Source organism: Nycticebus coucang, chromosome 5 (assembly GCF_027406575.1).
Source record: "Nycticebus coucang isolate mNycCou1 chromosome 5, mNycCou1.pri, whole genome shotgun sequence".
Lineage (NCBI taxonomy): Eukaryota > Metazoa > Chordata > Mammalia > Primates > Lorisidae > Nycticebus > Nycticebus coucang.
Window position 1 is genome coordinate 95,557,381 of NC_069784.1, and position 16,370 is coordinate 95,573,750.

At 34.6% G+C, this 16,370-nt stretch overlaps 1 protein-coding gene across 2 annotated transcripts in view; it reads right to left on the reverse strand.

The window, feature by feature from the left end:
* Positions 1 to 1,118: 1,118 nt before the first annotated feature.
* The window catches only part of CEP85L (centrosomal protein 85 like), a 195,312-nt gene continuing 180,060 nt past the window's right edge, over positions 1,119 to 16,370 (reverse strand). For both annotated transcript variants that reach the window (XM_053592057.1, XM_053592058.1), the window contains 3 exons: positions 9,987 to 10,094; positions 7,808 to 8,039; positions 1,119 to 1,403 (listed from right to left, as the gene is read on the reverse strand). In XM_053592057.1, coding sequence (XP_053448032.1) covers positions 1,240 to 1,403; positions 7,808 to 8,039; positions 9,987 to 10,094 — 504 coding nt within the window. In that variant the 3' untranslated portion in view covers positions 1,119 to 1,239. The remainder of the gene's footprint in view (positions 1,404 to 7,807; positions 8,040 to 9,986; positions 10,095 to 16,370) is intronic.

The window sequence follows — 16,370 nt, forward strand, 5'->3', positions numbered from 1 at the left end:
ACATAGTCCTTTCAAAATACCAACTAAAACATGGGCAACACTCATTGGAAATTTAAATGATTATATGTCTATTTAAAAAACATTTGCATTTCATAGTAATAACCTGTACTTCAGATGAATAACTAACCTCACCAAGTTCATATTCCCATGAAAAACTGTTGTTAATGTACTGTGCCTAATGAAAGGAATCTACCTTTAGATTTTGTTTTACACTAGTGTTAATTCAGATATAAAGAATATGTGTTGGCTTTATCTTAAAGTAGTTTCAAATTTAAAAGGGATATAAAACTGTTAAAATGTAAACGTTGAGATTTAGATAAATAAGTTACTATTCCAGAGTCACATTGTTAGTCTTTCTTTTACAGTCATGATCTGAAGTCTTAGAAGATCTGTGTTGGTTATATAATGCTTTGTTTACATTGATATACATCAAATATAAATTAAAAATTATAAATAGGGAACATTTTAAAATTAGTTCAAATTATGTTAAACTTCCCTGTAATACATCAATTAAAATGCTAGCAAAAAAGATCAGCACATCAAAATTTTACCCCTCTAAGGAAAATTTTACCGCTCTCAACTTCTCTGGAGAAACAGCTGACCTATCTATAGTACTACGTACTAAAACCAGCCCAAGCCCACAACCTCATCATCTCAGCACAGTGTCCAAAACAGAAATGGTTTTGCCTGCTCTACTACTATTAGAATACTGGTTTGCTGTTTAAACTCTTGGTTAGCCAGCCTTTGAAAGCCCCAAATTACAACACAAGCTTCTTATGAAAGAAGTATAAGAATAAGCAGTGTGTGCCTTTCTCAGAAACTTGGCTTTGACCCTAGAAACCCATATATTTTAATTTTGTGAACAAAGCACACATACATGCACACACAAACACACAACACTATAGCATTAACAGAAATTCTACCCCTTATCCGAAGGGCATTCTTCACAGCTTGGTCCTTTAATCAGTAGTTTGAGAACACAGATATTTTTTTCTTATAGACTTTATCATATTTTTCAAAGGTAATTTGCTTTTTTTTTTTTTTTGCCTGATAAGCCTTTTTAAAACCTCCTCATATTCATTTTTCCCTTCAATAAAACAAATTCACAGAAAAAACAACCTATGAGCAAGCCATATGTCACTTGCTACTTTCCATTATGGCTCCTACAGAGAAATACGAAGAACCGTCACACAGCAGCATTTAACACTAGGTCATTATTGCTGTGGGGCCTACACTCCATCACTGGGTCACGCAGTTGTCTCCCATGTCCTGAGCATAGCGGTCTGATATGGTAGTCCTTAACTCGTCAATGTCCTTCCGTAACTGGCACACCTCCGACAATTTTTTACTGAGTGTTTCTTGGCTATGATCATTCTCGGTCTCCTCAGCTGAACAGTTCATTGCTGTGTAAATAAACAAGAGAAGGTCTCACATTGTTTTGAACACAGATATTTATGATTTTCACCTTAATCATCATGGAAATATAATGCTACACTCTGAATACCAGCGAGGCTCAGGTTTAACTTATGTATCATTTAATATGAAATTGATCTTATTTGGTTCTTCTAAAGTTTTGCTAAAGTGAATTAAATTCATACAGTCATATGAACAAACTCAACATGTTTAATGTATAACAATATTCCAAAAGTACAAAAGACCAGCTCTAATGTCTCTATACAAGCTCTAGAGCGCTCAGTTTTTTCCATTTGACAAAATCTGAAAATCATTTGGGTAGTGAGAGATCTTAAATTTTTGATTGCAAAGTGGGTTTATTGGCATGAAAATACTAACTTTCACAATATATAGTATGTGTGTGTGTATATATATACAGAGAGGGTGTATGTGTGCATATAAACATATACAGAATGTGTATGTGTGTATATATACATATACAGAGAGGGTGTGTGTATATATATACAGAGAGTGTGTGTGTGTGTGTATGTATACATAGAGTCTGGGTGTGTATATAAATAGTGTATGTGTGTATACATACATATACAGAAAGTGTGTATGTGTGTATATATATACAGTGTACATGTGTATATATGCATATACAGAAAATATGTGTATATATATACTTATACAGTGTGCGTGTGTGTATATATACAGAGTGTATGTGTGTATATATACATATACAGAGAGTATGTGTGTATATAGTCTGTATGTGTGTATATATATATAGTGTGTATGGTGTATGTGTGTATATATACAGTGTTTGTGTGTATATATACAGAGAGTCTGTGTGTGTGTATATATAGTGTATGTATATATATACATATACAGAGTGTGTGTATATATATACACAGAGTGTCTGTGTTTATAGTGTATGTGTGTATATAGTCTGTATGTGCATATATATAGTGTGTATGTGTGTATATATACATATACAGAGTGTATGTGTGTATACATAGTGTGTATGTGTGTATATATACATATACAGAGTGTGTGTATACAGTGTGTATGTGTGTATATATAGAATGTGTGCATATATACATATACAGAGTGTGTGTATATATACATATAGAGTGCGTGTGTGTATATATACATATATAGTGTATGTGTGCATATATACATATACAGAGAGTATGTGTGTGTATATATATATACAGTGTATGTGTGTATATATATAGAGTCCGTGTGTATATATATAGTATGTGTGTATATATACAGATACAGAGTGTGTGTATATATAGTGTATGTGTGTGTATATATATATAGTGTATGTGTGTATATATATATAGAGTCCATATGTGTGTGTATATATATAGTATGTGTGTATATATACAGATACAGAGTGTGTGTATATATAGTGTATGTGTGTGTATATATATAGAGTGTATGTGTGTATATATATATATATATATATATAGTGTGTATGTGTGCATATATACATACACAGAGTGTGTGTATATATGTATATATACAGAGTGTGTATGTGTATATAATATACATATACAGAATGTGTATGTGTGTGTATAGTCTGTGTGTGTGTATATATATACAGAGTGTGTACATGTGTATATATACATATACAGAGTATGTGTGTATATATATAAAGTGTGTATGTGTGTACATATACACAGAGTGTGTATATATATATATAGTGTATGTGTATATATACATACACAGAGTGTGTGTGTGTATATATATACAGAGTGTGTATGTGTGTATATATACATACACAGAGAGTGTGTGTATATATACATATAGAGTGTGTACATGTATATATACATATACAGAGAGTATGTATGTGTATATATATAGTCTGTATGTGTATATATACATATACAGAGTGTGTGTGTATATATATATACATATACAGAGTGTATGTGTGTGTATATATATATACAGAGTGTATGTGTATATATACATATACAGAGAGTGTGTGTGTATATATAGAGTGTATGTGTGTATATATACATATACAGAGAGTGTGTGTGTGTGTATATATATATAGTGTGTGTATGTGTGTGTATATAGAGTGTATGTGTGTACATATACATAGTGTATATATACATATAGTGTGTATGTGTGTATAATGCATATACAGAGAGTGCGTATGTGTGTATATATACATATACAGAGTGTGTGTATATACATATACACATATATATGCAGAGAGACAGAGGGAGGTGGAGAAAGAGAACAAAGGGGATAGGGGAGAGAGAGAAAAAGGAATGGAGGGAAAAGGAGGGAGGGAAAAGAAGAGAAAGAGGAAAAAGAGAGGGTCAGAAAGAGAGGGAGAAATAAAGGGAGAGGGAGACAGAAGGGGAGAAGGAAAGAGAGTTGGAATCCTATAATCACAACTGAACCAGGCTGATAGCTAACTGCCCAATGGCTGAATAACTGAAGGTCCTGATGATTCACCTAGTTTTTAATTAATATTTACTGCAGTTCTTCTCTTGGGAAGCATATCACAACATAAAAGCAGGCAGAGCCAATGATTGTGAAATAAACCTTTGCTTATGTCTGGCCCTGATAGTTTATTGGAGGCATAAGAGTTAGATAATGTTATTTTAACAAACAGTAATTGAACACCTGTCATAATCCAGGGACTATGCCCGATGTTGAGGTCAGCAAATAATACATGGTGGCTGGTTCTCAATGCTTTACATACAATTTCATGAACAGATAAATGGGTGAGGTGTCGTAGGTGGCCCATCAATGCAGACAAGCTGCAGCGGCACAAAAGGAAGAGAACAACAACTGGGCCTAACGGGACGGGCAACGGTTACTCTTTCATTAGACAGGCCAAGGAAGCAGACTGAACAAATGTGTGAAGACTGGAAATAAAATAGTCTGATAGAGTTTGAGAAATCAGTACATAGCTCTAAAGTGGTACAGAATAAATTATCAGAAGGGAGAGTACCAAGAAATAAGGCTGCATAGGTAGGTAAGAACTACCTATCTCTATCACAGAGTAGGGTTCAATATTAGGAAATCAGATTCACGGTTTAGACGGATCACTCTGACAACAGTGTAAGATGGACTAGGAGAGGGGTGAACATAGTGATTCACAGATCAGTCCAGGTAAAGGGCTATGAAAAGAACTAAGATGACAGGCAATGGGGACATAATGGAAGGAATGAATGTTAAGCACAGTAGATGGGTGACAGAATGGATAGAGATTAATCACCGCCAATTTGGGTGAGGGTCAGGATTCGACATGGGTCTCTGACAAAGGACAAACAGGGCAGAGTGACAAAATCTGGGTTGAGTGACAGATGAATGGTGGTGCTACTCACCAAGAGAAGGAGGTTTAGGGAAGGAAGAAAAGTAGGTTCTATTTTGCATGTGGTGAGTCTGATGCCTATGAAACAGCCAGTTCTAACATAGAGGGGAATACAATCAGGAGCCCAGAACAGACATTGTAGGAAGGGTAAGAAGTCCATGTCTATTTGAGTGAAAGGGATAGCAGTAATAGAGAACAACAGAATGCAGAGAAGATCACATGATAAGGACAAGCAAAGGCCAGCAGCAAAAGGTTCCTGGGGATAATAATTAGTGGCAGAGAAGTCCACAGAAGACTGAAGCTAAGCAGTCATAAAGGCAGAGGTAAAACCTAGACAAGGACGTCATGGAAACCAGGTAGCAGAGAGTTTCAGAGGAGTGTGGGGCGAATAGACGGAGTCATGACATAAGGATTCAAAAGAATTCGTTCGTATTTAACCAATTAGCTGGTTGGTCAAATTTTCATGACGCCAAATATAAGGATTCTGGTGTTGAACTCTAAAGACCAAAAGGAATATACTTGGGAGGTAAAAGTGGTAAGATTCTTGATCTTCCTTTTATTCATATTAGGATAGCTCTATTACACTATTACAGGAAAAGTTAATACATGGGCTGGGTACGGTGGCTCATGCCTGTAATCCTAGCACTTGGGAGACCAAAGTGGGTGGATTGCCTGACCCCACAGGTTCAAGAGTAGCCTGAGCCAGAGCGAGACCTCATCTCTAAAAATATCTGGGCGTTGTGGTGGGTGCTTGTAATCCCAGCTACTGGGGAGGTTGAGGCAAGATGATCGCTTAAGCCCAGGAGTCTGAGGTTGCTGTGAGCTGTGACACCACAGCATTCTACCCAGGGTGACACAGTGAAACTCTGTCTCAAAAAAAAAGTTAAGAAATCCTAACTAGATAGTGAAATATAGAAGATTACAAAATAAGTGAAGGAATGAACAGCTCTGAGTGGAGAAAATACTCTGTGTGTGAGCTTTTGCTTCTTGCTCCCAATGAATCAGATTTAAAAAAAAAAAAAAAGATGGGGGCGGCACCTGTGGCTCAAGGAGTAGGGCGCCGGTCCCATATGCCGGAGGTGGTGGGTTCAAACCCAGCCCCGGCCAAAAACCAAAAAAAAAAAAAAAGATGGGATCTTGCTCTGTTGCTTATGCTGGAGTGGAGTGATAGGATCTTAGCCCACTGTCGCCTCAAACTTCTGGGCTGAGGCAAGCCTCCCAAGCAGTTGGGAATACAAGTGTGTACCACCTTGCTCAGATAATTTTCTTTTCATGTTTTTAGAGATAGTGTGTCACCATGTTGCCCAAGCTGGTCTTAAACTCCTAGCCTTAGGCAAACCTCTCACCTCAACTTCCCAAGTAGCTGGGATCATAAGAGTGAGCCACTGTGCCCATTAAGAGATTGTTTCTAAATCACCACCATCTTTATCTGGCAAAGTTCTCTTTTTCTTCCTCTAAGACCTGCACTGAACACCAGCTACTCTGGAGCCTTCACAGCTCTTCCCACGTACATTCAGTTGGATTTTTTCCTTTTGTGCTCCCACTGTCCTTTGTCTGCGTCTCAGTTACAACAGCCATCATGATTCTCCAATAATCTGGCAAATGGGTAGCCAGATTATTAGAGAAATGTGTTCAATTTATCTGTATTATCAGCACCTAACTCTGTGTCTGTGCCATAGAAGACATGTGATAAACATTTACAGATACATGCAAATGTTAAATATTTTTTACACATCCAAACTCATATATATGTACGCACATCTATGAAATAAAAAAAAAAAATCTGTTAATATTGTTGAGCACAGATAACAAGTTTCATGTAACCAGTAATATACTTGGATCAAGAGCATTTTCTGATTTGCAAAAATAATTATTATGGGGTGGCGCCTGTGGCTCAGTGGGTAGGACACTGGCCCCGTATACCAAGGGTGGTGGGTTCGAACCCAGCCCGGGCCAAACTGCAATAAAAAATAGCCAGGCATTGTGGTGGGGGCTTGTAGTCCCAGCTACTCTAGAGGCTGAGGCAAGAGAATCGCCTCAGCCAGTGGTTCTCAACCTTCCTAATACCATGACCCTTTAATACAGTTCCTGTGGGTTGTGAGCCACAGGTTGAGAACCGCTGGCCTAAGCCCAGGAGTTAGAGGTTGCTGTGAGCTATAACGCCATGGCCCTCTAGCGAGGGTGATAAAGTGAGACTCTGCCTCTAAAAATAGTAATAATAATAATAATAATAATTGTTACGATGCTAAATGGTGGAATCTTTGATAAAACTAGCAACAAAACCAGTCCCTTTTCTAGTCACATATTAACCATATTATTAGGCAGCTACTCAATATAAATGTTGGTTAATAAACACATGTGGGCCTACTCTATATTTCTCCTTATTGAAGTCCATTTCTTTTCTATTAAAAAGAGACCAACAAGTCCATATTATCTAACTTGGAACAATATGCAGCAAATATAGTTTGCTGCAAAAGTAGCACAGAAGAGAAGGGACACTAAGATATCACAGTGCACTCAAAATTACGTACTGAGGAAGATAGGACTGAGGCAGAGAGTGAGTAGGTGCCACACTGAAAAGTGCAAAACCAGCAGCATGCATGACAAGGGCAAGAGGTCTGCAGACCGTGAAGCCTGGGTCATGTGACAGCATTGGCACCAACATTAAGTTAAGAAACTGCCATAGGACGTACACTACTTTGGAAAGCAAGTATTTTCTTGCAAGTATTTTCCCCATGGACATATTGCTGGGTCACTAATCTATATAACCACCACATGAAAACAAACAGAAATATTGCTTTGGAAAAAATAGTCAGGAAGTCACAACTACCACTCTGGTCACTCATCTACAGATTTAGTCTAGGAAACATATCCAGGCATTCTGCCAAGTGGGAGTCCATATCAAGTCTGACCCTCCTCACTGCTGTAAGTATAATAAGGTCAGTTCTAGCAATGAAGTAATAACAGGTATGTGTAAACCCACAGATTGATGCAGAGATCTAAGGAAATCAGATAAAAATAAACACGAAGATAAATGTCAAGCCACAAAGTAAGTACAAGTCATCAGCCACTTACATCTGATTCCCAGTAATAATGAAAGATTAGGCTCCTTGCCCTGAGCACGCTGATTAAGAATACTACACAATGCTTTCAAGTCAAACAAACAATAGGACATTTCCTTGAACAGTTGATCAATCACAGCCAAATCAAACAGAGGCCGTTTGGAAAGAAGTGTCTGCTGCCTAGATGGGTCTGCTTCCTGGCCCTGATCCATTAAAGAGCATATCTCTTCTGTTTGTCTTTGGTTCTGAAATGGATAAAGAAAACAAAAATCAGGTTTTAGAACATACAGAAGGTATTCAGAGCCATACAGGTTAACATTTTCCCACAAGTCTATAACTAAAACAGGGGAGTCATATGCACATTAACCAAATTCAACTATATACATACAGTTGGGGGAAAAAAACAACATACAAAAATAATTTAAATAGTGGGAATGATTCCTCCATGCCATCTGATGCACTGAGGTAAACCCAAGAAAGGAAATATAAATCTAAACAGTTTCAGTTTCTAGGGCTTTCTCACATGAGCATCTTCACTATGTATGTATTTTTCTATAACGAGATTAATTCCAAGGATAAAAAAGAACTACAAAGAAACTTGAAACCTCATTCTGTAGTTTCATTATTAGTAACAATAGTAATTTAGTTACTTTGAAATTATTTCTTGTATACTGAGAAAAAAGCACACATATTATATTAATGTTGATAGAAACCAAATATTTCAGTATAAGAGACAAAGAATACAAGTATAAAATCAAAGAAGGAAAAAACTCCCAACAACTATGAATTATTAAATTTGACTTGTAAATATCAACATAACTCATGGTTTATTGCCCTCAGAAAAAGCTACTCTCACCTCACCTTCAGAACTGTTACCTCCTTATCCTGAAAATTGCTAATTAAAGGTAAGTTCAATTAGCTTTCCAATTGGAACTGAATTTTAGAATAACCAAATAGCCTGGGGTGATGAAGAAAAGATCTTTTATAGATGAATGCTAGATGATAAGTAAGAAAGGAATAATATAATTTTTAAAATTATCATTTTTCAATCACCTAATGATTTAGGCAATGATCATCAGTGAATGTTAAAGCCATCAAAGAGAAAAAGTGCTGGCAAACTGCATATTCACAGTGCCACCTAAGTGCCACCTACGGATTACCTACTGTTTGCAGGGGTATAACTTTACCAGGGAAAGAATCAGGCTGTTACCACTCCATCCTAGTGAGTTATTATTTGTGTGTTACTTATAGTGGAATAACCAAACATTATATAAATTCTGAGGATGTGAAAACACCTACAAAGTATTCACGCCAAAAAAAGGATCTGACTTGAATCTAATGATATTGTTAGCTCTAACTTGCAGCTTACAAGAAACATTGGGAGTAAAGAACAAGATAAATGACACCTTGAGAAAGTAATCCAATCTAGGTGTGACAACCCACAGGTGTATGAGACAAGAGATGCAGTTTCAAGTCCCTAACATGGAGGGAAAAAAAAGAACCTTAGATTTATAAGACATCAATGAAATATAACTTATGTCACTGGTTGAATGCTTGTTTCAATAGCTGCTATATAAAATATTTGGTAAAGCAGGGAAATCTGAATATAAACTAAGTATTATTGAATATCAGTAAATTATTACTTTTATTGGTTATGATAAAGGTATTATGATTATAAAGAAAAATGTCCTTAATTTTTGGAGCTGCATTCTTAAGTATTTAGGGGCAAAATGTCATGATGATAGTTTAAAAAAACCCAAAGATATGTATTTTTTCATACAATGTGTCCTTAAACACAAGCCAAGTACATCTCATATTTAAATGAGAAAGTATAGCCTGTTTCAATGGTGAAGTACCAACACTGCACCGACTTTAAGGATTTTCAAGGGCAATTTTGTTTATATTCAATTTATGCCTTATCTGCTCAGTTTAGAACCTAATATCTATACTGTGAAATATTTGACTGTGCTACAGTTAATCCTGTGAAATTGCATTATAGACATAAGAAAAATAAAGTTTTGTCTTTTTATTATAATATTGGTAATAAATCTAATGGATTTAATTAACTGACACATCAAAATCAAGTCGTCAATTGAAAAACGTTCGATTAATATGTACGAAATAAGTATTTGCTTAAACTTAAACATGTAGTGAATCATCCTTTCAAAGCAATTCAGATTTCTTCTACTCACTTCAAGCAATGCTTTCGTTAATCTCTGTAGGCTTCTTTCTTTCTTTTCCAGGTCCTCCATCATATTTTGAGCGGTCAATTTCTCTTTAGAAAGTTTCCCTTGCATAGACTAGAATTAAAAAAAATTAGAAAGGAAAGCATATTACACATAAAGGAAAATGTCAATCTGACATAAGTAACCAAGAGTGTTAGCTCTGAATACTTCTTGGAAGATGAAGTCTTCACGTTAAATCAACCTTAGTTATGGACTGGCTGACTCAAAAAAAAAAAAGAAAAGAAAGGGTAAAAAACAAAACATCTTTACCTAGAAACTTTTTAATCTGGACAAAACATGTCAAATACCAAGTTGTTATTTAATACTGTATTAAAAACAGTTCCTATTTTATTGATTTTTTTATACATTTTGGGAGTGTATTAACAACAGATGTATACCTTTGTTTTGCTTTTACATTTTTCTTATGGTTAATAAAGTGCACAAGATAAGATCATAATAACATTTCTACTTTCTATCATTTGAAACATAGCTAAGCTCCATTCTTTCAGTAGTACTCCAAGCTATGATTACAATGTTGAACTCAGGACAAAGGTCTACTATGAGATGTTGACAAGCTGATCTCCTTTCTACTTAATTAGAAAATTTCAAATTAGCCAGACATGACAGTATTTTAGAAAACCCTGAGTACACCAAAGAAGCACACAGGACATTTTAAGAATAATTGGGTCATTTCAGCTGATTAGTCTGCTTTTCAGCAATAAACATACACACAAAAACCTTGCCCATAAACTGGTAACCATTAGTGAATTATAGGTATTTCTATTAACTCTTGTCCTTCTGTTACACCACAAAAATAAATTCATGACCACTGGAGGGATATCATTTTTTTCAGGTCTGCATTTAGTTTTAGCTTTGAAAGTATTTCAGTATGCTGACCACCTAAATAGCAGTCCACGCGGAGGGTTTTTTCCTCACATGATCTCTGGATGGAATAAGAAGAGGATAAGGGTGTGGCATAAATATGCATAAATAAACATACATGGGCCGCACCCTTATCTTACCATGGGTTGAGATAAGACTCATAAATATAAAGCAGCTTTTTCAGTAGCAAATATTCAGACTTATTGGTTGTAAATTTTATTTGTCTGCTAATCCTCTGAAAAAATATCACATTTAATAACACAAAAGTTGTATACAAATGAATCAAACTCTTAACAACTATATTTCTTTCCAGGGAAAACTTCTTTTAAAGTCTACAAAAATGAATCTCACAGCACAAAGTCAATATGGGGCTCTCTAAAGAGACATTTTATGGGACATTTTATGGGACATTTTTGAACACAAATTCCTTTGTAATGTCATTAGATTGAATAAAAATCTATTTGCTGTGCAATAAATGGAGATTTATTTACCTAGCTAAAGATCTATACTTTATGGCCTGACAAGACCATTTGGCTGATAATTCTGGATTTAGGTTAATCCAGAATTAACCTAAATTTTCTTAAGATTTTTGACTGTTAGAATTATGGAAGAAAGGCGTCACTGATAAATTACTCTAAAATTCACATTTTTACAATGAAAACTGAACCTAAGAGAGGGGTTTTCACCATAAAATACAACTGAATATGAAATAATATATGACATATAACACAAGAGAATTAATATAATTCTAATATAATTCTTTAAAAGATTACAGTGTTTTATGTTTATACCTATTTGGAATTATGCTGGATGTAACTAATAATTATCTAGTAAACCTAATATGTTCTTATATAAGACTGAATTTATATCAGTGAAGAAACAGGCAATCTTCTCCATCAGAATAAACTGGAAATGTTTGGCCAGTAGTGCCTTTTACCATAAGAAGAAAATTCAGATTTGAGAAAAAAACCTTCAAACTTAACATGTCATATGTTTGTTAGGTTCAAGGACAGTTATCAAGAAGCTCTTTGACACTGATACGAGCTCACAGACAGACTTACTCTAAAAGGACCAAGAGCTCTACAATTTCTAGGATAATTCTAAGTATAAGCATCATAGTTCTCTGACATTATCTCACCTTAAACATTAATCACTTCTAAAACATTAATTACTTCTCTTTTAACTTGTATGAAAAAGTCTATGTGTAAGATTAAGGGGAAAAAAAGAAAGTTTCTACTAAGCTTATAAAAGTCTCATCAGATTCGGATTAAAACAAAATAGAACAAAACCTGACCATTAAGCTAGTCTCCAAAATGAAGCATAGTTCAGGCAATGTAACAATGCCATTTCTTATTTTAAATCATTTCAACCTTTAACATAAAGAAGTTTTGATAAGTAGTTCCTCTTTGGGATTTTATCTAAAATTCATATAAGCTTCGGAAATACGTATTAGCATTTATAAATGCAAATGCATAATGTATATTTTGCCATATTAATCAGTTAACACCAAATTACTAGTTATTTTCTACAAATATGATCTAGAAAACTTGATCAAAGTTTCAGTTTTCAATTTGTTTCAAGAATAGTACATGTTTTTTCACAAAGAATTTTACTAAGTATTTTTTTTAATACTAAATACTTAAAAACATAATCACTCAAACTGATAGTACTATATTACGCATAAATGAAATGCAACATATTCTTTTTAAAATAAGTGTTTGGCTCTAGTTATTATTGTTACAATAACAATCTGTTCATGATTTGCTAAACACATCAGAGATTACTAAAATTAAAAATTTGAATTAATTTTCAAATGCCTATATTTCCTAAATTACCAGTTCCATAATAATATATTTTAAAAATCTGCTAAGTTACTAATCTACAGGTTTTTATCATGATCATTTCTTAAGTTGAAAAGTGGTTTTAAGTACATTTATTATTTTCATGTAAATGTCTAGAAATACCCTATATACAAATAAGTCAAATAAAGGACACCCAGATGTGCCTTAGTTAACAAATCCCATACAATATACAAACCCAAGTTGAGAAAATATTCTGAAAGAAAAGTTATGTTAGCAGTTTCACTGCATATATACATATACACACATAAATATAAATGGGGTATTTCTTGCCACACAAGAGTTTCACATATACATTCTATTCTATAATCATTCATTTGGCAAAAGTTGCCACCAAACACTGTTCTGTGCATTGGTTGACAGATTTAGTGAACAAAATAGTCAAAACCCTTAGCTCTAGTAGAATTTTTACTAAGAATAGGCAAAGACCAAAGGAAATAAACAACATGTATAAACTACATAGTACCATATATTAGAATCTGACTAGAGCTACAGAGAACAAACAGACCATGGCAAGGGTCAGGAATTTGAAATCTCAAGTTGGGGAGAGCAAGTGCTCAACAAGGAGGCAGCAAAGGCTTCACGGAAGGGAGAGATTGTATCCCACAGAGAATACAGAGAAAGTGTTCCAGTCATTGCAAAGGTTCTGGGACAGATGGTTCCTCTGTTTGGGGAAAGGCCAGAGAGTCAGGGTGGCTGAGAATAGTAGGAAATATAAGAACTTTGATTTTCACTCTGGAAGAAATGAACTATTGAAGAATTATAAGCAGACACATATTATATAATCTGACTTTTGTTCAACAGGATCACTTGAAAATATATTGTGGGTAGTCAAGGGTGAAAGTAGGAAGAGATAATCTAGAGGAAAAAAGAAGATGGCGCAGACGCGGTGCAACAGAGGAGGTGGGTAAAGGGGCCAGATTCTAGATTTATTTCAAAGGTAACAGAAGTTTGCTGACGAAGCATAAATCCTATGTACTCAATTTTGGTATGAGGACAATTAATGACAATTATGGTTATGGGGGGGGGAAACAGAAAGAGGGAAGGAGGGAGGTGGGTGGGGCCTTGGTGTGTGTCACACTTTATGGGGGCAAGACATGATTGCAAGAGGGACTTTACCTAACAATTGCAATCAGTGTAACCTGGCTTATTGTACCCTCAATGAATCCCCAACAATAAAAAAAAAAAAAAAAAAAAGGTGAGATATGTGAGGAACTGAGGGTAAGTCTAAAATTTTTGGACTAAGCAAATGGAAAGGAATATTTACCATTAATGGGAAATCTGGAAGGTATATCCAATTTATTTTTTAGTGGTGTTGGGGATAGGACATTTACTTGGGGACAGATTGTGTCTGATAAAACAAGTGTGATATTGAGTAGACAATGGATACATAGTTGGGAGCTCAGGGAAGAATTTTGAGCTGAAGACAAAAATTAAGGAGTGATGAGCACAACGTATTTAAAGCCACAAGACTGGGTAAAAAAGATCAACAAGAGAGTAAATGTAAAGAATTCTAGGAACAAAACCAAATCTCTTTGGTGAAATATGATACAATATTATTAAAAATAATTTATGTCTTTAAAATAAACTTTATTACTACCCCTGTTTCCCTGAAAATAAGACATCCTCCGAAAATAAGACCTACTTACAGACGTCCCCTGAAAATAAGACCTAGCGCATCTTTGGGAGCACACCTTAAAATAAGACACTGTCTTATTTTCGGGGAAACAGGGTAATATCACAAATGAAACTTTATTCCTGATTATAAAATGGAAAAGTTTCTACTCAATAAAATATTGTCCAATTTGTATATACTAGTATATTAACCCGGCTATTATCTTTATTATAAGATGACTTACACAAGTCTTAAGTTTATTGTGCCTACTTAAATCAAATAATGAAACCTCAAAGCCAAGTTCTTCTGAGATTTTTGTTGACATTGTATTATACATATTTCAATTATCTAGAAAGAAAGCACAAAATCATTTTAAGTTTATTACTGAGAACAGTTGAACAGTCTCATACTAATTGTTATGATTCTATTAACACAGCACACTATTTTTGTAATAGCCTATGTAACTATATATAAAAGATAATAATGCTAGTATGAAAAGAAATAGCAATTAATAAGAAGCATACACAGTTAACAAGATATTGCCATCTAAGAAGCATTAAAAGAGGAACGCATTCTTTGAATGAAATTTAATAATATTTTCTCTCAATATATTTTAAAAAATACTTTAAAGAGTATGGAGTAATGGTAATGGCATGATTTTGGAGTCAGACAAAACAAGGTTCTGAGTCTAGAGCTTACGTGCTATGTAGCCATGAGTAAGTTATGACTGCACAGTTCCAAATTCATCATAATGAATTACCAACCTTGAAGGTACAGTAAAATTATTCAATGTGTATGCAGACAACAGGGTGTTTGCCTATTCACAAATTCCAGGAGTTGCGAGTAGTCGTGTTTGTGCTGAGATTCTTTACTCTCAGGTCATGGCTCACTGGATCAACCTGAGTGAACACTTGATCAAGTCTCAGGAATTGGGATCTAGAGTCTAAAAGTCTCCACAGGTGTTTGGAAATAAACTATATAAATGATAGTTCTGTAAGTCGTGTGGGGCATCCATATTCAGTCATGTAAATTAAAAAAGAGAGTAAGTCAGCCTGCTGAGAAAGAATGAAATGGTGCAATGGAAGAAGCAACAAGGCTCAATCCGTCAAGCCCAGCTTTCATTCCCTCTTAGCGCCCACAGAAATCTCTGCATTTCTATAACACAGTAGATTCTATTATTTTTGGTTAAGCTAAATTGAGTTGGTTCTGTTGCTTACAACCGAAAAGCTTAAATGACTTTTACCTGGCACACTAATTCCTTACTCCTTATATTAAATAATTTTAAAAGCACATTCCGAATTGAGCATAGTCAGTGAAATGCCTTATGGGCAAGGCATTTCTTTGTTTTGCTCACTGGTTATTCTTTAGATATGCTTGACTCATGGTAGAAACTTTAGTAAACAATTATTGAATTGAGATTAATATCCTTGAGAACATTAATACTGTTTAATCTTATGGACATGATTGGGAACCACCAATCTCAAAACTGTGACAATGTGTCTGACTCATAACGTCTCAAGAGAAGATGTTCCTACAGTCTCAGAAGATTCTATTCCATTTTTTAGCAAATCTCTTATAAAGCCTTCATCCAGCAGGTTTTCTCAGTAAAAAAAAAATATATATATATGAGAAAATGGATCAGAAGTCAAAACAATGTCTTATAAGTGGAACATATGTACATAAATGTCAATTGCTTTAATGTTTTCTCATTATTATGTAATATTTATTTATTACTTCTTTATTTCGTGATATATCTTATCATGAGGTTCTTCCTTCCTTGAGTTTAGTTTTTAAAATATTTACCCACGTAAAATTGCTTTCTAATGCACAAAAAACTAAAATTATCAGAAATGAATATAAAATTTGAAAAATCTACCAAATAATACCTTTTATTAAAAGAAAAGTAGCTTTTTAAAAATAAGCTTCCTTCCCTGTCTTTACACTTGTAAAGAGAACAATCTTTACTGTTCATGTAGATTTGTTGTATGCATGTTA